At 50.2% G+C, this 20,709-nt stretch overlaps 1 protein-coding gene across 3 annotated transcripts in view; it reads right to left on the minus strand.

The window, feature by feature from the left end:
- The window catches only part of PLCL2 (phospholipase C like 2), a 213,981-nt gene extending 194,745 nt beyond the window's left edge, over positions 1–19,236 (minus strand). Inside the window, exon 1 of one of the 3 annotated variants that reach the window (XM_086377578.1) lies at positions 18,823–19,236. In XM_086377578.1, the coding sequence (XP_086233704.1) occupies positions 18,823–19,122 (300 nt within the window). In that variant the 5' untranslated portion in view covers positions 19,123–19,236. Of the gene's footprint in view, positions 1–13,527; positions 13,813–18,822 lie in introns of those variants that run through there. The other 2 variants (XM_086375156.1, XM_086375974.1) reach the window with 2 other exon arrangements.
- Between the last annotated feature and the right edge of the window lie 1,473 nt (positions 19,237–20,709).

A 20,709-nucleotide genomic window follows, 5' to 3' on the forward strand; every position in this document is an offset into this window, starting at 1 on the left:
CACGGATCCTCTCGAAATCCGTCGGGGTTTCACCGACCACATCGGTCACTCAGAAAGTACTGACCCAGGCGTCACCTAAGAATCCGCACCTTCCTCAACACTGCCAGCCAAGAATCTGCACCTTCCGTGTGCAAAAGAGGGCACGGTGGAGTCCTCTCCGTGCCTGGAACATCCCATCGGGTGGAGGCACGAACCCCAAACCAGAGCCCCGGGCTCCCCATTCGCAGCCCCCGGGCCCACAGACCGGCGCCCTGAGCACCAGAACTGGGGTCTCCGTCCTGGGTCTGAGCCTCTGTAGAGAAACCCAGAAGCGCAGCCTCTGGCCTGACTGAGGCTCTTCTGTTGATGGTGTGAACAGAAGGCCACGGCGGCTCTGTTCAGATATGGGAGAGGAGCACATGCCCAGGCTAACCGCGCCCTCCACCCACGACGTATCTCCTGCTGCCAGGCAGACAGACACCGAGGTGCCCGCGCTGCCCCAGGACCCAGCTGCGTCTGCGGGCGCCGTCTGCATGGCTGGCCCTGTCTGTCCGCAAGCGCCATCCCCAGGGCCGGCACTGTCTGCCCGCGGGCGCTGTCTGCAGGGCTCCACGCTGCTCCAGTGGTCGCAGCCCCTGGCTAGTCCCTAGGCAGAACTCCCAGCCCCGCCGGGGGGAACTGGCCCCCACAGCTGGGTGACGGGGGCGTCACCCCAGCAGCCAGGGGCGCAGAGCGCGCGGACCTGACCGCACCTCCCCTCACACCTCTCTACTCCCCTTTGCCTCCCGGAAAGCACAGCCTCCTGAGAGGGGTGCTGTCTGGGCACAGCCGTGGGGGCCCGCAGGTTGGGTGGGGGCACAGGCCAGCCAAGACGCTGGTCCTGCAAGCCCCCCCGCCTCCCATCCCTGGCCTCACCGTGGCTGGTGAGGGCCTCCAGCCGGATGGCATCTCTTCAAGGTGCACGACGACAGCCTTCCCGGTCTGCATTCTGGTGTGGAAGAGGGTGGACACCCCCTCCCCCGGGGGATCACCTACAGACCCCACGGCCCCTGGGGCCCCAGGAACAGCAGACCTGGGTGTCACCAGGCACCCCTGGGTCAGGAGCTTGACCGCAGCCTGTGACTCTGGGCACGGCTTTGTCTGCGCCACCTCCCTCCTTACTTGAGCCTTGCTGTCTGGCCCAACCAGCAATGAACGGGATGCGGGATGAGCTCGCCAGGGTCAGGGAGCGGCCACGCAGAGGGACACCTCTCCACTGAGCAGGGGGCCGGCAGGGCCACCTGCCCACCTGCCTCACGGGTGTCACTCATCAATGGCACGTATTCTTGAGGGGGGGTGCAAAAGGAGCATTTAACGGTTTTAAAATACTCTTCAAACCCAATTTTCTGGGCTTCCCTGATGACTCAGTGGTAAAGAATCTGCCTGCCAGTGCAGGGGATGTGGGCTCGGGAAGATCCCACGTGCCGTGGAGCAACTAAGCCCGTGTGCCCCAACTACTGAACCTGCGCTCTCAGGCCAGGGAGCCGCGACTACTGAACCCACATGCGGCCACTGCTGAAGCCTTTGGGCCCTGAGCCTGTGCTCAGCAGCGAGAGAAGTCCCCGCGGTGAGCAGCCTGGGCCCTACACCAAGAGGAGCCACCCCGCGCTGCTACTGGAGGGGCCCCACCCACCAAAAACCCTAGGAAAGAGCCCTCAGGCAGCGACAGAGACCCAGCACAGCCAAAAACAAGGAAGATTTTAAAAACAAAAAAGGCAATACTTTCTTCCCTTACAGAGAAGATGGGTAAGATCTGGCTAATTCCACCAGAAGAAAGAAAACCCCTGTAATTCTTAGCCTGATAAATATTAGCGAGTTCTAAACTTTCACAGAAAGATTGTAGGCTTTTTTCCCCAAAGAAGGTTATAGCTCATTTCCACTTTCCCTCCTCATTTACAAATGAGTAAATAAAGCTACAATCAGAGGTGTGCTAATTAGGTAGACATACACGGGTCCCAACCACACTCAGGAGGGCTTGAGAACACCTCTCTGCTGCAGATCGTGGACCCTCCAGAGGAAGGGGTCTCCAAAGACTAAGGCTTCTCACATCGCATCTCTTCCTCAGGGCCCACTGAGGGCAAGGGGACTCAAGCTTCTCTTCTGGAATATCCACGCACGTTAGTTTGGAAGAGGGAAAAGACTGACCTACACGGACAAGCATGAAGGGCAGTGGTCAGCTGACAGGGCGGTCAAGTCCCAAAGAGAGCACATCATCAAGTCATGAAGGCCACAGATTCGTAACACTGATCTCTTCACATCACTGCTCTGCAGTCAACAAATGAGAGTTTGCAGATGTTTGGGGAGTTCGGTGGCCATTTCTCCTGACCACAAGGAAGAGGCTACAGCCTTCAGGAAGGAGGCCTTCGCCCAAAGGTCACCCAGCCCCACTCTTGGCCCACCACCGTGCATCACTGAAGCGTCACCAGCAGAAATTAGCCGCACAGACACACAACTGTCTTCAAGGTTCGACGTACAATCTTCCACCAACAAACAGCGTTTTTACTACGTGTTGCCCCCTGGGGTGGTTAAAGGAAACGCGAGACCTCATTTCAGCAAAGTTTGAAATATGCAGTCGGCTCTCTCTAGAAACAGTGACCATGCCTCAGTCAAATGCATTCTTTCAAAAAACAGTCTCCCTGCAGAGGTTCTTCTTCCATAACACAGAATGCCGGGGTACTCAGAGCTCTCCTCTTGCGAGTGATGTCAAAGGGCCTAGAAAGGAACCAGGAGACAGGAGCTGCACGGTGATGATCAGTCCAGGTAGACGGAGGCTCCAAGGAAGGAACCCTGGGTCTTTCTGGCACTGATGCAACCTACGCCTTTATCTGGATCCAAAGTACATTCACAGGGTACAGTGATTGGCACGCAGGGCAGACCGTCATTTTCACATGTAAGTTGGTTTTTCCAGATTTGACCTGACGAAGCAGAGTATCATCAGTGTGTTCTATATTCCCTCGGAAAAAGGCAGCTCAACTCCTTGAAGAAGAAGCTCCGCTGAGGCAGCTGAAGGCTCGACCCCACCCCTGCTCCCCACCAGCCACTGGACCACCAACTGCCTGTCACCGGCACGATTCTGGGGCTGCTTGCTCGCTCGTACCTAACAGAGCCCGAGAGTCCAAGACCCAACACAGGAGAAAGGATCCAGCGTTTCTTAACCCTGGCCACACTCTAAAATCTCCCAGGGTGCCTTAGGAAAACCCTGGAAATTCTGATTTAATTGTTTTGGAGTGGATCTGCACATTAGCATGTTTTAGAATCCTGGTTAATTCAGTGTCCTAAGAATTCCAGCGGGACCCATTTGAAAAGCTAGTGCTTTCCCAACCTGAAGGAACATTTTGACAGGACAAGATATTAATAAATGCCAGCAGAGCCAAAACTCTGCTGACCACCTGTAACCCCAGGTAGGTTGCTCTTTGGTGGTCAACCCCAAACTCTCGCTTTCGTCTATGACCTTGGATAACTTATTTCTGTTGGTTCACTGCTTTTGAGATCAAAAGTGCTCTCGAGAAAACTCTTACACGGAACAGGTGCTCCACAGATGAGCGCTTCTCCAGGTTTTGCGCGAATAGCACGGTTTCGTATATCAAACCTGTCGAGCGCACCCGAAGGCATGGAAACACGCAGAATCACACCAAGGCAATCATCAAAACCCGCAGCGACCACAACAGCGCAGTACAACAGCGCAGGAGGACAGCAGTGCCCGAGCGGCTGCCCCCTTCCCCAGGCCCAGCTCCCGGTTTGTTCCCAACGCAGCTCGGGAAGGATCCCACCTGAGTGCTGTTTCTCAGTGGGTTCCCGCCTGCCCTCCATGGCATCACACAGCTCGGGAAGGATTCCACCGAGCGCTGCTTCTCAGCAGGCACCCACCTGCCCTCCACGGCATCACGCAGCTCAGGCTTCCGCCAGGTCACGCCACAGCCTGAGTGACCCTCCGCAGCCAAAAGCTGGTTTCCACGTTTATCAACAAGACAGCCAGAGACTATGAAAGGCACCATCCTAAATAGTGCGGGGTGAAGCAACCTATATGTATTTGACTTTGATCAATATTCACAATTGTGCAAACCAACTTATTTGTTGATTTGCAGAAAATCAACCACCAGAAAAATTTAGAGGCATATACAGTTCATCGGATTTTCACAAAATGGAACCTTCACTCTCAGACCCAGCAACCAAACAACTGACGGCCAGAAGCCCCTGGGGTCCCGCCTGCCAGTCGTGAGCCTTAAACGGGACCATTATGACGACTTCCAGGCTTTTCAGGTGGCTCAGGGTTAAAGAATCCCCCTGCCAAGGCAGAAGATGCAAGAGTTCGAAGCAAAGTTCAGTCCCTGGATGGGGAAGATCCCCTGGGGAAGGAAATGACAACCCACTCCAGGACTCTTGCCCGAAAATTCCCAGGGACGAAGAAGCATGGTAGGCTACAGTCTATGGTGTCACAGAGAGTCAGACACGACTGAGCGACTGAGCACGCACGCATTAAGACTTCCATCACACCACAAATGAGTTTGGCTGTCTCTGGACTCTACATAAATGCTACTGCTGCTAAGTCGCTTCAGTCGTGTGCAACTCTGTGCAACCCCATAGACGGCAGCCGACCAGGCTCCCCCGTCCCTGGGATGCTCCAGGCAAGAACACTGGAGTGGGGTGCCATTTCCTTGCATCCTTTTGCGTCTGGCCTCTTTCCTTCAACATTATCTCGAGGGGTGAGAGTGCAGTCATCGGCTCTTTCTGCCCTCCCTGTCTGTCTCTTTCTTCGTAGTTTTCCATGGTGTGATATGCTTATTTCACAGGACGAGCATCTGGGTTGGTTCCAGTTTGTGGCTGCTATGGCTAATGCTGCTACAAACATTCTTATACGTGTCTTTTGATACCCAAATGAACTAACCATCTGCTGGGTATACGCTAGTGAGAAAGACAGGGTGATATGAACAAACGAATAGGCGAACAGACCAACCTAACAAGACAGACTCAGAACAAACCCACACATATAAGTGTTTTGCTATATGACAACAGGCTGATGCAATGAAATGGGGGAAAATGGTATTTTCAAATAAATGGTGCTGGATAAATTAACTGCATGCTTATATGGAAAGAAAACTCTTGACCCCCACCCACCTCATACCATAAAAAAAATAAATTCCAGATAGATTGGAGATCTAAATTTGAAAAATAAATTTTCTAGAAGTTAAATAGATGAATATCTTCATGGTCTTAAATATCTTAAATAGAACACACCAAAAAAATGACAACCACAAAGGAAAATGCTGATAAACTGGATTTCACTAGAATTAAGAACTATTATTCATTAAGAGGGGCTTCCGTGGTGGCTCAGGTGGTAAAGAATCTGCCCGCAATGTGGGAGACCCAGGTTCAATCCCTGGACAATACGATCCCTGGAGAAGGGAATGGCAACCCACTCCAGTATTCTTGCCTGGAGAATTCCATGGACAGAGGAGCCTGGGAGGCTACAGTCCATGGGACTGCAACGGGTCAGACACTACTGAGCAACTGACATTCATTAAGAAGAATCCCTTAAGACAGTGAAAAGAAAAGTCACACACTAGAAGAAATGTTCAATATACATATGACACAAAAGGCACAGCCAGGAAATGTAAAGAAGCCCTACAAATCAATTCATTAAAATACAAAAACCCAATTTTTTAATATATGCAAAAGACTTGAATAGACGTTTTACAAAGCAAAATATACTAATGGCCAAGAAAACATGAAAAGTTACTCAACATCATTCGTCATCAGGGAAATGCAACCTAAAGGCCGGTGAACAAAAATTAACGCAAAATGGATCAGAGACCTAAATGGAAGACCTGACCCTATAAAACTCTTAGAGGAAAACACAGGCAAAATACTCTTTGCATAAATCCTAGTGATATCTTTTTTGATCCACCTCCTAGAGTGATGAAAAGTAAAGCAAATATAAACAAATAGGATATGATTAAACTTAAAAGGTTTTGCATAGCAAGGGAAACCATAAACAATAAAAAGATAACCCTCAGAACGGGACAAAGTATGCACATACAAAGCATCCCACAGGAACTAATCTCCAAAATATACAAACAGCTCATGCAGCTCAATACCAAAAAAACAAATAACCCAGTCAAAAAATGGGGGGAAGACCTATACAGACATTTCTCCAAAGGACACACAAATGGCCAACGAACACACAAAAAAATGCTCACCGTGTCTCATTATTAGAGAAAGGAATGCAATCACAACTGTAAGGAGGTATCGCCTCACACCAGTCAGAAAGGCCATTATCCAAAAATCTACAAACCATCCATGCCAGAATGGGTGTGGAGAAAAAGGAAGCCTCCTACACTGTTGGGGAGAATGTACATTGGTGCAGCCTCTATGGAGAGCAGGATGGAGGCTCCTCAAAAAAAAATTAAAACTAGAACCACCACATGACCCAGCAGCCCCACTCCTGGGCATACACCCAGAGAAAACCGTCATTCCAAAAGGCACATGCACCCCACTGATCACTGCAGCACTGTTTACAGCAGCCAGGACCTGGAAGCAGCCTGAACGTCCACCAACAGAGGAACGGACGGAGAAGATTTGCCACACATTTGCAATGGAACATTACTCAGCCACGCAAAGGAATGAAACAGCGCCATTTGTGCAGATGTGCAGAGACCTGGAGGCGTCATACAGTAACAGAGAGAAAAGCAAGCACCGTAAAAAATCGCTTGTACGTGGAATCTAGAAAAATGGTACAGGTGATCTTATTCACGAAGCAGAAACAGAGACACAGAGGTAGAGAACCAATTGATGGATGCCAAGGAGGGAAATGAGGGTGGGATGAATTGGGAGATTGGAAGTGACATACACACACCGCTATGAATACCACAGACACCCACTGAGGACCCATGGCACAGCACGGGCTCTCTGCTCAGTGCTCTGCAGTGACCCAGATGGGAAGGAAGTCTAAGAACAAGAGGAGATGCATGTATGATACACACAGAACTGACTGACACGGCTAGAGCAGCTACACTCCTACAAAAATTGAAATAAAGATTAATAACTAAAACTATCAAACCCTTCAGAAAAAAGAGTGAGTACCAGACTACAATATCCCTTTGAGGAATAGCTTCTAAAATAAAGTGTATTTATTTAAAAGATAATAAAGGGCATTGTGAGATACCATTGCATAACCATCACAGGTACAATTTAAAAACAGCAAAACCACTAACAATGCCAGGAACTAGGAGGCGTTCAGAGCAATCAGAACTCACATAACCCGATAGGCGTGTCAACTGATTTTGTCAGGAAAACCACATGGTAATATTTACTGAAGCGGAATATACACATATTCTATGACATAGCAACTCAACTTCCAATATCATTTTAAAGTACAGAAAATACATTTATGGGAATATACATAAGCCAGAGAAAGCCTTGAAAGAACCTGTAAATCTCTTTCAACAAACCACCAAAAACCCCAAAGACAAACACATCCTTTAAACCCATATTATATCAGGAATTCTATCAGCTCCAATATGAAAACCTCCAAATAATTCTATTCATATTTCATATAATCTATTAGCATGGATTAATAGAAATAAAAGCCTAAGCAACTCACTGTATTTCCTCCAAGAACAAACATTAAACCATTTTAACTATTAGAAAAATTACATCTCCTTATGCCCACAGGATATCAGAGCTTAGAAGGAAGATAAAAAAATCACAAGTAGCAGGGAACCATATGGAGAGAGTCACAGAGCTTGTGATTCTAATGGTAGCTGCAAACGAGGTCACTTATCCCTCCGTGGCCACACTAATTGGTCAAAAGCAACAGAAGCCTCCTCAGCAACCTCCATAAAAGCAGGCTGCCCCAGCCTGGGCACTTTCAGTTTAGAGCACAGACACCTGCTACCCATCAGTCTCTGACGAGACAGCACGCGAGCCGACCAGCACTACGCGGTTCGGCTTGCTCTCATCTCTCCTATTTATAAACAGAGCCTTCAGAGTATATGCATGCGCGAGTGCAGCATGTGTACACACACAGCTATCTATAGCAAAAAAACAAATTCTCAAAGGTAGCTGTTTGGAAGACCATATCTCGTGCTATTAATACTCACATACTGCAGTATTACATAACAAATTTTTTTCCAATTCTGTTATGCTAATATGCAAATAGATGAACTCAACCATAGCTAGAAGCTAAATGTACTGATCAGTATGGCCTTGTGTGTCTCTAACTACAAAAGAATTTTACATGATCTCTTTCTGCTCTAAAAATCCCATGAATCTACATTATTAATCACTTTTAAATCCAGCTGCTCAGTTTCCGGGGTGGTAATATCCACTATTCCCAAATCCGTATATTCACTGTACTCCAAGAAGATGCCTGAATACTGAATTCACAGCAAGGAAGGTGCTGAAGGCATATTCTGTAATTTTATAATTACTTGACAATTCCAAAACAATAGTAGGGACAGATGTCACCAGAAAAAAACTCACCTAAAAACAAATAGTTACTATTATCTGCTTTACCTTCCAGGACCCTAAAAACTGTAAGTCAAATTTGTAAAAGGAAAAAAAAAGGAAATGATTCCCTTCTATTAAGCTTTGAAATCCATCAAAGGAGAGCAGAGAGAACAAAACTCTGGTTTGCAGATCAGACACAACCCTGTGGTGAGGAGGACTGGACGATGGCTACGGCCTTTTATTGGTTAGTCCACGCTGGCTTCATCTCAAGATTCAGCCACAAGAGGTCCAGCTGTTTTAATTAAAAATCAGCCGTATATTTTAGGACTGGTAGAAATGACTGATTGAGGAACCCGAACAGCTTGGACAAACAGGAAAACAAGGGAAAAGTCAAGTCTACATTACAGAAGAGGAAGGGGAAAGAGGGTGAAAAAGCAGGCAGAGCATGCGCCTCCAAGTCCATCGCGTGGTCTGGGCGTCGGCTCAGCCCCGCAAGCTCGTCATCTTGCCTGGAAATCCTCACAACTTGAGGAACAGGCTTCCTTGTGCGTAAAAAGGGACCAACAACCGCTCCCCGCACGATGAGGGGCGACTTGCGCGAGACGAGTGAGGGTCCTGGTGCCTCACCCTCACCAGTCCTTGAGTTGCAGGGAAAGGTTGCATGGCAGGTAGAAATGCAATGAAAAGGTAGCATGCTCACGTCACGGTAGCAGCACGTGACGTCCTCACGTCACGGTAGCAGCACGTGACGTCCTCACGTCACGGTAGCAGCACGTGACGTCCTCACGTCACGGTAGCAGCATGTGACACAATACGCTGAGGGAGTCAAGGTTCTGCCCATGCAACGCTGCCTGTCAGTACGCTGTATTCTTTCTGCATTTTCTTTTTTATTATTAATGCTTTACAGCAAGCACTTTCAATGAATACCTTTGAACAACCCAATAAAAATGGCGATGAAAGTTTAAGTAATTTAGTTCTTTAACAAAAACCAAAAATATCAACGAAACCAAATACCAAAAACTGTATTTAAATGCCTTAACAAACGGTAAAGCTCTCCCGCCATGCTTTTTAAACTCTGTGAGCAGAACGTAAGACCAAAGAAAATTTCAAAGATCTTATTTCAGGGGCACAAAAGGAACAGATCGTTTACATTAACATCTTGCAGAACAGTTCTGGAACCAACCAAATTCCTGGATCCAACTTAAATGAAGGCACTTCCATTCCATTCGCTTGTTTCCAAAATTATGTATATGAAATAAACTTATTTGAAATACATAGCCCACGGAGTTTTATATTCCAATCAAAACCAGGTGGAGCTACATCTAAACAACATCTTCATCCAACTCCCAAGGTAAGTCACGTCATTTGTGCCCACTTATTCACCCATGCACACGTTCGCTGAAAAATATATACTTAAATACGTGCTTTCCACAAGACATTAAACTAAATGTCTTCATAAACTCAAGTGAATAAGGTGAGGTGACCCATACATAAAGCATCAGCATACAGGCAGAGGGCAGATGGGAAGCAGAGAAGGAAACAGTCCATCTAGAGTGATGGGTGACCGAGCCAAGCCCTAGGGAAGAATTAGAGCTGAGAAGGGAGAGGCCAGAGCAGGCTAGTTCAGGCACAGAGCGCTGTTTCCTGGGGCTTTAACACGGCTGTTGCAAAGGGCTCCTGAGAAGCAGATAAGGAGGGCGGCCACCTTATTTACCATCCAAGCTGGGACCCCTTTGAGAGCGGAAGGAGGCACTCTTAACAACTTCATCAGGACAAAAGGTGTAAAATCCACACTGTCCTGGGCAAACCAAGACACGTGGGAGCTTGTCTCGATAAAACTAATGTCCAGCGCCCTCCAACGTTTGAAGTGGAGCTTCTTAGGTATGTGCTCCGTTATAATGATGTATCAAGATTTCCAAAGGCACCGAAACAGAAGTTACTCGTGAAGCATCTTGAGGATAAGTCTGCGAAGTTTATTGGGGTACATTCTTTCTATCTCAACATATAAAGCTTTCAAAATGGAGATGGCAGTGTTGGTGATCTCCATTTCAAAGGAAGCCAAATGAGTTTGCGCATCTCAGGATCAACTCTAAGCAACAGAAACTAACAATCAGAAAAACAAACATATGGGGGGACTGCTTACTGAGTGTTTATTACTGGCCACATGCTTCTCTGAATATTTCACGTACATCATCTCATTCAATCTCCATGACAACAGTTCGGGGGGAATTTCTTTATCTCTATTTTAGAGATGGATTAGGTAGACACACAGACTTAAATATCTTGCCCAAGGCCAACAGGAAGAGGGAGCCAGAATCTGATCCAAGCACCGAACTTCGCACCCTCTAGTTTCCCGCCAGTATTCTGCCCCCCAAATAATGTGGACATTCAATGTGCGTCCTGAGGACAGATCAAGACCCTCGGGATACAGGCGTACCTTGGAGATATTCTGAGTTTGTTCCAGACCACCTCAATAAAGTGAATATCACAATAAAGAGAGTTACAGGAATCTTTTGGTTCCCAGCGCATACAGAAGCTATGTTTATGCTATACTGTAGACTATTAAGTGGGCAAAAGCATTGTGTCTTAAAAAATATGTACATACCTTCATTTTAAAATACGTTATTGGTTTAAAAACAAAAGCTTAACCATCATCTGAGCCCTCAGTGAGCTGTAATCTTTTTGCTGGTGGAGGGTCTTGCCTCAGCGTTGATGGCCAAAGGCTAGGGTGGCTGTGGCAATGTCTTAAAACAAGACACAATGCAGTTTGCCACATCAATTGACTCTCCCTTTCATGAACAATTTCTCGGTAGCATACAATGCTGTTGGATAATATTTTACCCACACAGAACTTCTTTCAAAATTGCATTCACTCTTCTCAAACTCTGTTGCTGCTTTATCAGCTAAGTTTATGTGATACTCTAAGTCCTTTGTCATTTCAACAACCTTCACAGCATCTTCACTGGGACTAGATTCCATTTTAAGAAACTACTTTCTCTGCTCATCCATAAGAAGCAACTCCACATCCATTCAAGTTTGATCATGAGATTTCAGCAATTCAGACTCCATTTCTAATTCCAGTTCTCTTGCTGTTTCTACCACATCTGCAATTCCTTTCTCCACTGAAGTCTTGAACCCTGCAAAGTCTTCCCTGAGGGTTCCAATCAACTTCCTCCAAACTCCTGTTAATGTTGGTATTTGAACCCATGAATCCCATAAATCATGAGTGTCCTTCATGACATCTAGAATGGTGAATCTTTTCCAGAAGGTTTTCTGTTGACTTTGCCCAGATCCATCAAGAGGGATCACTCTCTATGGCAGCAATAGCCTTAGGAAATGCATTTCGTAAACAATAAGGCTTGAGGGCTGAAGTTACTCCTTGGTCTCTGGGCTGCAGGATGGATGTTGTGTTGACAAGTGTGGAACATGAATCTGACTGCACATCTCCCGCAGAGGTCTTGGGTAACCAGATGCGTTGTCAATAAACAGTCATGTTTAGAAAGGAATCTTTTCTCCTGAGCAGTAGGTCTCAACAGTGGACATAAAATATTCAGTAAACGGTGTTAGAAGCAGACGTACTGTCATCCAAGCTTTGTTATTCCATTTACAGGCAGGAGATTCAGCATCATCCTTAAGGGCCCCAGGACGTCAGGAATGGTAAATGAGCACTGGCTTCAACACAGAGTCACCAGCGGCATTAGCCCTTAGTAAGAGTCGGCCTGTCCTTTGAAACTCTGAAGCCAGGCAATGACTTCTCTCTAGCGATGACAGTCCCAGAGGACATCTTCTTCTAATACACAGCTGTTTCATCCACTGAACATCTGTGGCTTAGTGTATCCACCTGCTTGAATTACCTGAGCTGGATCTTTGGGAGAACTTGCTGCTGCTCCTTATACTCTGAGGCCACAGAGACGGCGTCTTTCCCTACACCTCAGGGCTTCAACCTTTTCTCCGGCAGCTTCCTCACCTCTCTCAGCCTTCCCAGAACTGAAGAGCGTTAGGATCCTTCTCTGGATGTGGCTCTGCATTAAGGGGATGTGGTGGCTGGTTGGATTTTCTCTCTGGACCACTCAGACCTTCTCCACACCAGCAAGAAGGCTGTTTCACTTTATCCTTCATGTGTTCACCGAGGCAGCCCTTCTAATTTCCTTCAAGAACTTTTCCTTTGCATTCATTCACAACTTGAGTGCACCGGGCTTACCTGTTGGCTTGTCTGGGCTTTTTGATATGCCTTTCTCACTAAGCTGAATCATTTCCAGCTTTTGATTTAGGGTGCGAGATGTGTGACTCTGCCTTTCAGTTGAACCATTAGCGGACACTGCAGGCCTACTAACCGGCCTAACGTCAGTCTTGCTGTGTCTCAGGGAAGAGAGAAGCCCAAGGGGAGGGAGAGAGAAGAGTCAGGACACACACACACACACACAGCCCACACACAGAACACACACACAACACGGGTTAGGTTCACCATCTAATGTGGGCGCAGAGTGCGATGCCCCAAAACAATTACAACGGCAACATCAAAAACCACTGCTCACCGATCACCGCGGCAAATATAATAATAATGAATCTTTTAAACTACTGTGAGAATTACCAAAATGGGACACAGAGACACAAAATGAGCAAATGCGGTTGGAAAAACGGCACTGAAAGACTTGCTGGACACAGGGCTGCCAGAAACCTTCAAACTGTAAGAAGTGCCCTGCCCGTGACGCGCCATCAAGCGAAGCACAGCAAAAGCTGGTCTGCCTGTCCAGCCCGCTGAGACTCCCACCTAGAACAGGTCTGGCCTAAGTCCCCTGCCGCGGGACCCCGCACCAGAGGCCGGCAAGGCGTCCCAGCCGCCCTGCTCTGCCCCTTGAGACAGGTGGGTGCCCGCGTCCTGCCAGCAGACTGGCCCGCTCACACAACTGGAGCTCAGTGCAAGTCACTCCATGCTCTGAGTCCCCTTAAGGGATGGAATTATTCTGACACAAGGGAAATAGGTCCTACTGACACCCCTCTGGGGGTTCTGACTTGGAGTCAGTACGCACACCCGTGTCAGGCACCACACCCTCGACTCACCGTTATCAACAGGAAGATGCTCGCCAGGCCGTGTGCACGGTTTAGATCCTGAGGCTGACTGGTAAAAATATCTGAATACGCCCTGTACACCAGCATCCATTCATTTGAAATAAAAAGAAAATAGCTAAACTCATCCGGAGGTCTGGTAGACAAGCAAATAATAACAGCCAAAAGTTACCATTAGTAAGGAACACAGCATCTCTTCTTGGATACAAAGGTGTAAGATAAGAGTCTGAAGGGAAAACGTGAATGTTCACACTCCACTTATACCTGCCTTTGGGCTACAGATAGCACTGCCCTATTGTGTCAAATTCTGAGGCAAGGGGAACTTGAGCATTAAAAAAAGCAAAAGCAAAAGCGAAAAAGAACAGTCTCGTTTAGACCCCTTGCAGAGCACAGAGAACTATAAAAGGAACTGAACAGATTCTGGGAGAGAGCATTCTAAGAAACTCACTTGAGAGGCCAAAAGCAGCAATTAAAGAAAACCAGACAGTTTCCTGTCGGTTGTGTCTCTGGACCTGGCGAGAAGCACCAGGTGGCCAGCACAAGTGTTTGGAGGCGAGGCTGGGAGACAGGGCAGGCAGGTAGCAGAGGGGGCAAGCAATTGTGAGTGTCTGAAAAGGAACACCCCCTGACGCCTTCTGAAACTGAACTCTGAACCGCGCTAGAGGCTCTGAGTGGCTGAGCCAGGCGCGCCGCCTCCCAGCAGTCAGGGAGCCGGGCCAGGCTCATCGGACAAGGGGAGGCTCACTGATTGGCCATCAGATGGTTCTGACCTAAACGACCCCGGCGGCCTGTCTACAGACAAACCCACCTTGTGACTCAGTTACTGTGGGCTGAATGTTCATGACACACCCACAGGCTTGCTGGGTGGTGCTGTCTCCCCCAGCAGTCTCTCCCGCTCCTGGGGGCCCCCATTCAGACAAAAAAAAAAAACTCTAAAATCAAATGGAGATACTACTTTTTCAGATGAAATTCAGAAAACAGGGTTACTGAGTGCTGGCTTTCTAGGCAGAACGGAGAAATATAGCCCAGGTTTTGCCTGCACAGAGTCTAGTTTATTTAAACCATAAGGTACATTTTAAATATTTTCTTTAAATATGCATAATAGATGTGAAAAGCCTTCCCACGCTGGGGGCTCGGCATCAAGCTGTGGGGAATCCATGTTCGCGCAAAGTTAGTGTGAGTTTCTCCTACACACCGTGACACTCTAATGGGGCAACCAGCGATACGAGGGGAGCTGCACTGCCTCCTGGACAAGGCCAAAGCTTTGGACCCAGTGAAACCGGAGGCTCTGGACTAGACGGCTGGCTGGCTACGCTATCTGTCAACTTCTTCTGACAGCAGAAACTGACATTCCTTCCTCCCCTGCAGAATCCCCCACATTTAAAGGGGAAAAATCAAGTCTGGTGTTCCCAAACCAATACTACCTTAACTACACAAAACAGGTAACACCGCCAGCGTAACCTGCAGCCATGCCCACAGAGTCCAACAGTCAGTGCCAGCACCGCGGGCAGGCAGCGACCCCCGAACGCGGGTTTCCTCCAGCCCCCATGGTGGGAGCAAGACCAGGCCACAGAATGCAGCTGGACACTCCTCATGTGTTTTGCCCATATGAATAGTGTTTCAGAAACAGTGGCTGCTATCATCACTTTTAAATACCTGAATAGTATAATGGCTACATTTCCAACTTATTTTTACCAATACCCTAATCAGTACCCGCTGTGGTCTGAGGACAGGGCAGGAGAAGGCTTACAAAGAGACTGGGAGAACCGTGTGAGGCGACAGAATTGCTCCAGATCTGGGTTGTGGCAGCCGCTACATGAGCGTGTGATGGTCGAACTGCACGGGACTAGGCGGTAGTGAGAGTGAATTTTACTTTATGCAAATCAGCATGATTTTTGACGTGCCATCCAAAATATTTAATTAGTTTTGATTAAAGTAAACCACCCAAACTAATGGACATTTAAACTTCATTTATTTCAAAACTTAAAAAAAAAATCCAAGGCTTAAAATGCCACTTCATATTTTTAGATCAAACTCTAGAATTAAAGGATGGAGCTATTTGTTTAAAAAAAAAAAGAATGCCATCTGAACAATTAACCAAATTAATTGTTTCAAAATAAAGCGTGGATTGTAGTGAATGGTGTGATGAAATACGGAAAGAGAAAATGAAAGTGATGTTTTCGTTTACTAGACGACTTAGGATGACAAATATAATGACTTCTCCCCTAAAAATCTAGCAGTGCACCTTTGCAAAAAATCTAAAAAAGTGTAATATTATTTTCAACCAGCTAAGGAAAAGTAGAAAAGTCTGGTGATGAGTTCCATGATTTATTTTTCTTCACAAGGTACTTGAAAGGTCCTACCAGGCTGCTCACTCTGAATTTCCACCAACACTCTTATCATAAGCAAGGAGCTCTCTTAGTAGGAATCTGTGCATCTATTTTGGCATAAAATGTAGTTTTGTAACAATTTCTTTCTCAACACCATATTTACAAAACAGATGGAGTTCCAAAGAAATAATTTTAAATAAGGAATACCATTCTGGTCAGCCTTCAGCGGATTACTGCATATGTCCAGCACTCAGCAACAGTCCCCTCCACTGCCCACTGTTTATCCCATTTCCGCTGTTATTCCTCTCTCTGACTTGGGGGTCCCCACCTAAGAGGAAGGTCAAGACTGCAAGGCATTAGATGGAAGCCAGGAAGCAGGCACAGCCCAGCACTGCGACGAGCGCACCCAGCTGCACGCCTCTGCTCAGGAGTGAGCACCCAGACCCCCTGCCATTCCCTCAAGCCCCATCGTCGCCAGGCCCTCTAAGGTATCACTGCCTCTCCACTCCACCTGCCTGCATCCATCCTGCTGTTCTAGAGACCAAGGAGAGACCACCGCTGCTTCACACGGGCTCCTGCTGAGCTGCTTATTACCTGTTTAACAAAAGTGAAATGTAATTCCGCCATTCATGTGACAAAAACATCTGGGCACTATCTGCTGCTTTATGAGATTTGGTATTAAAGTAAAAGATCTCTTTAGTCTATTAGGCTGCCGTGTCTTTAGGAAAACGCCACGCTAAATTTCTAAAAGCTGGATCCTTCAAGACGCCAACTGAAAGGCAGTAGATACTGAGTAATTACCTGTTTAAATATAGCATACCCCTGCCCTCCAATCCAGGCTTGAGCAACTTTCAACACTACTTCCATAGTCTTAAAGGGTATTAAGAAAATGCACATTGAAAGTGGAGGCAAGAAAAAGGAGTCAATTGGGGAGACAGAGGACAATAAATAAGACAAGACTGGGAAATTCCAACCAGCCATTTTAGAAATTAAAAGAACTTAGAAAAAACATATACTTCCTTGCCATTTCTCCATTCATTCAGGAAGCAATATACTGAACCCCTAACTTCCTCACAATGTATGTCTAGGGATACACCTGAGAACAAGGGAACGGCTGCCCTCAACAGAAAGAAGAAAAATGATGAAGATACCTGGGTAAGTTTCAAAATTCCATTGATTTCTGAGTAATTAATCAGTTCCCCATGTGCTTCTAGAATCTTCAAGGAAAAAAGGTATCTACCAACAAGTTCTCAATTCCACATATCAGAAATGTTGGCAAACCATCCTTCCTAGTCTCCCATGAATGTAAAATTAAAACAGATGCTGCTATAATTAAATAAGTTACACTGTGAACCCCACTGCAGACACCAATAAAATGTGAATTTATTTTTTTTTTTTTAAGTGCAAACACAGGCCCTCCAAAAAAAATTGAGGCAGAGGCGTTAAGATGAGCTTGCACCTTCTCTGGAATTTCCACCTCAGACTTCATTACCACCACAAAGCAAAATCACCACAAGTTATCTAGTAACCAATAAAAACAGATATGACCCGTAACTCTGTCAATGGGACTGATTCCCACGCATGGCTGAGAGCAACTCCCACGGCAACATAAGTGGCAGAGTAAAAGAAAATACAAGTCACCAAGAGCTAGGTACGTGTGCAGCGATAGCCTGCTCTGCTTTCCTTAGTTCAACTCTAAACACCTCCTGCAGATGGTCCATGAACTTGACCTTTAAGCCCTTCAGCCCTGCCCTTTCTCAGAGGTGAACTGGGCAAAAGATGACAAAGCGAAAAGCAGTTTCACAACTGCCTGTTACATGGAATTGCAAGGTGCTGTATTTCACCAGATAAGTACAGAAGCTGATAGCGCCGTCGGACACTTGCACGCTCCTCAGAAGGTTCCTGTAGGTCCAGCTAAGTTTCAAACACCCCGAGTGCCAATCCTCTTCACGGGGGCCGGTCCTACCTTCCTTGCCACAGGAAGGGTGGGTGCAGGCCCATCACGGTGCTTTGGTGCTCGCTGTCCCCGTGACCTCTCGGTTTTCAGAAAGCAACCTTTTCGTATTTGCTCCAAACTTGAGCAGAAAGAGCTGGTCCTGCCTAAAGGCTCTGATCTGATCAGCTCATGGATCATTTATTTTTTTTCACTTCATGTCTCCAAAAATACGTTTACATTGCAGACCAAAACATAATGTAAGATGAAACCACCACAAACTCAGGAGTTCCTAGCATTACTCCTGGAGTTTAAGAGGCACCAAATGCTGACTTCCTTCTGCCAAATAACACCAGGCAAAAAGATATCAAAACAGCAAACCGCCCAAAAGAACTTCCACAGAACTGGAGGCCTGCCTGCTGCAGCAAGCAAAAGATTAAAACCCTGCAGGACTGTAATCTCCCAGAGCTTCTGACCCTAAGAAAGCTGAAAGGTGCCTGGACCTTCAGAAACCTACTCCATTTCTCTTAAGTTGACCAGGGATTTGTGCACCCTCTGAGTCTCACCGTTGGCAAGAGGCAACTTACAGACCCATCGGGAAAAAAACCCTACTGAAGAATCTCTGTTAGCTTGCCTTCGATTCTTAAGAAAATGTTTTCACATGATCACCAACTGTCTTTAACATACAATGGAGACCGGGCAAGGGGTCTGTTCCACCAGCCAAGGCTGCCCGCTGGCAGAGGGTGCCTGCCGGACAGGTACCGGGCCATCGCTGCAGGCGAGCCCTGCAGAGGTGACAGCCCCGAGTCCCGGGGGACTGAGCACAGCTCCCCTTGTACCCCTCTCCATCCTCCCCAAACGCCATACGCACCGGTCCCCGCTCTGCCGCCCGCAGCGCCGCCGGCGCAGCCCCGGTTCCCGGGAGCTGGGGGCTCCCCCTCCAGCCTCCCAGTCCTGCCGCCCGGGGAAGGACCCCCCCACCTCGGATGGCGGGGGGCGGGCGACGCGCGCCCCTCTCCCACCTACCTTGATGATGCTGCTCCGGCGGGGCAGGCCGCCTGGCTTGCTGTCCCTGGGGAGCGGGCAGGCGGCCGGGCCGGGGGCCGCGGCGAGCGCGGGGCCGACCCGGGCTTCGCCCCCGGGCGCGCCGAGGCTGCAGTCTCCGTTGGAGACCCCGGCGCTGTCACAGCGCGCCCGCCCGGGCCCGGGCCGCCCGCCGCCGCCGCCCTCCCCGGCCCCGGCCCGCAGGGCGCCCTTGGCCGCCAGGACCGGGCCCGGGGAGGAGGGCAGGGCCCCGCCGGCGGCCCCCCGGCCGCGCTCCGCCATGGGCGCCCCGCGACCCGCCAGCACAAAGCCGCGTCCCCGCGTCCCCGCGTCCCCGCCGCCCGGGCCGCGCGGCCCCTCCTCCGCCGCTCCGCCCGCCGCCGCCTCGGCCGCTTCTTCCGCTTCTTCTTTTTTTTTTTTTTTTTAATTTCGATGTGCTGTCGGCTTCGGGCTCGCCTTGCGCGCGGTCAGAGCCGCGGCGGCGGGACTATCGGAAGGTTCCTGCAGGGGGAGAAGAGAGACGCGGTCAGGCGGCCCGGGGCCCGGGGACACGCCCGGCACACGCGCCGCGGGCAGCGCGCGGCCCGGGGCGACGGGGGAAGGGGCACTGTCCGGGGACGGGGCGCCCTCCCGGGGACGGGGCGCTCTCCGGGGACTGGGCACCATCCAGGGGACGGGGCACCCACCGCGGGGGACCCACCCCGGGGGACCGGGCGCCCTCCATGGGACGGGGCACCCACCGCGGGGGACACGGGGCACCCACCGCGCGGGATCCACCCGGAGAACGGGGCGCCCTCCAGGGGACGGGGCACCCATCGCGAGGGACACCGGGCACCCACCGCGCGGGACCCACCGCGGGGAACCGGGCGCCCACCCCGGGGACGAGGCGCCCTCCTGGGGGGACGGGGCACCCGGAGCCGGCGCTGCACCCGGTACAGAAACACGACCGGCACACGCGCCGCCGCGGGCGCCAAAAACGCCGCGCGGCCCGGGGGGAAGGGGCGCCCCCCTCGGGCTCGGGGCAGCGGCGGGCGCCCCGACGCGCCCCGGCCACGCGGAGGCTCCTCCCGAGGCCCCCGCGGCCCCGGGCGGGCGGGGGTGTCTCCCCCGACCCCAACCCCACCGGAGGCTGGCGCGCGCCGGGCCCGCCGGGTACCCCCGGGGTCAGCGCAGGGCGGGCAGGGCGCCCGGGACCAGCCCGCCCCCCCGCCTCCTCGGGGCTCCGCGCCGCCCCCTTTGGGCCGCGGGGACCCTCCCCTCCCCGGACGCACCGCGGCCGCCCGGCTCCTGCTCCAGGTCGCCGCCGTCGCGGCCGCTCCCGCCGGGCCGGCTCATCGGGCCGCGGGGACCTCGCTGCCCAGCAGACGGCGACGGTGGGCGGCTGAGGGTCGACGAAGGCCCCCGGCCCCTCCGGAGCTCTGGCAACCGCCCGTCAGCCGCCGGCGCCCCGAGGGGCCACGAGCGCGCAGGCCACGGGCCTTCTCCTCGGGGCCCCCCCGCGGGCCAGACCCGCTGCGCGTGCAGAAACCAGCTAGGTTCTCCTGAACCGGGCATCTGTGAGCGGGGTCAACACGTGGCAAGGACGCTGGGGCCGGCGGAGGGGACAGCGAGAGGCGAGAAGCCGGGGACGCGGGCAGAGCCCGGCCCGGGCCCCCAGGGGTTCGTCACATCGTCCGCCCCCAAGCGCCCTCCCTGAGCCGGCCGCCAGGGATGCCCGCTGGTCCGCAGCCCGCGCCCGGGGTCAGCCTCCGCTTTGGGAGAAGAACCCTACTTGGATCGCTAAGCAGGCCCCTCCGGTTCTTCCTTCCTCCTCCCTCCTCCAGTATTTCAGGTCGAGTCAGCAGCGTGAACACCCCAATCTTGTCACTT

The sequence above is a fragment of the Bos grunniens genome, chromosome 1 (genome assembly GCF_055505025.1).
Source record: "Bos grunniens cultivar Pamir isolate PY7600 chromosome 1, Bosgru_T2T1.0, whole genome shotgun sequence".
NCBI lineage: Eukaryota > Metazoa > Chordata > Mammalia > Artiodactyla > Bovidae > Bos > Bos grunniens.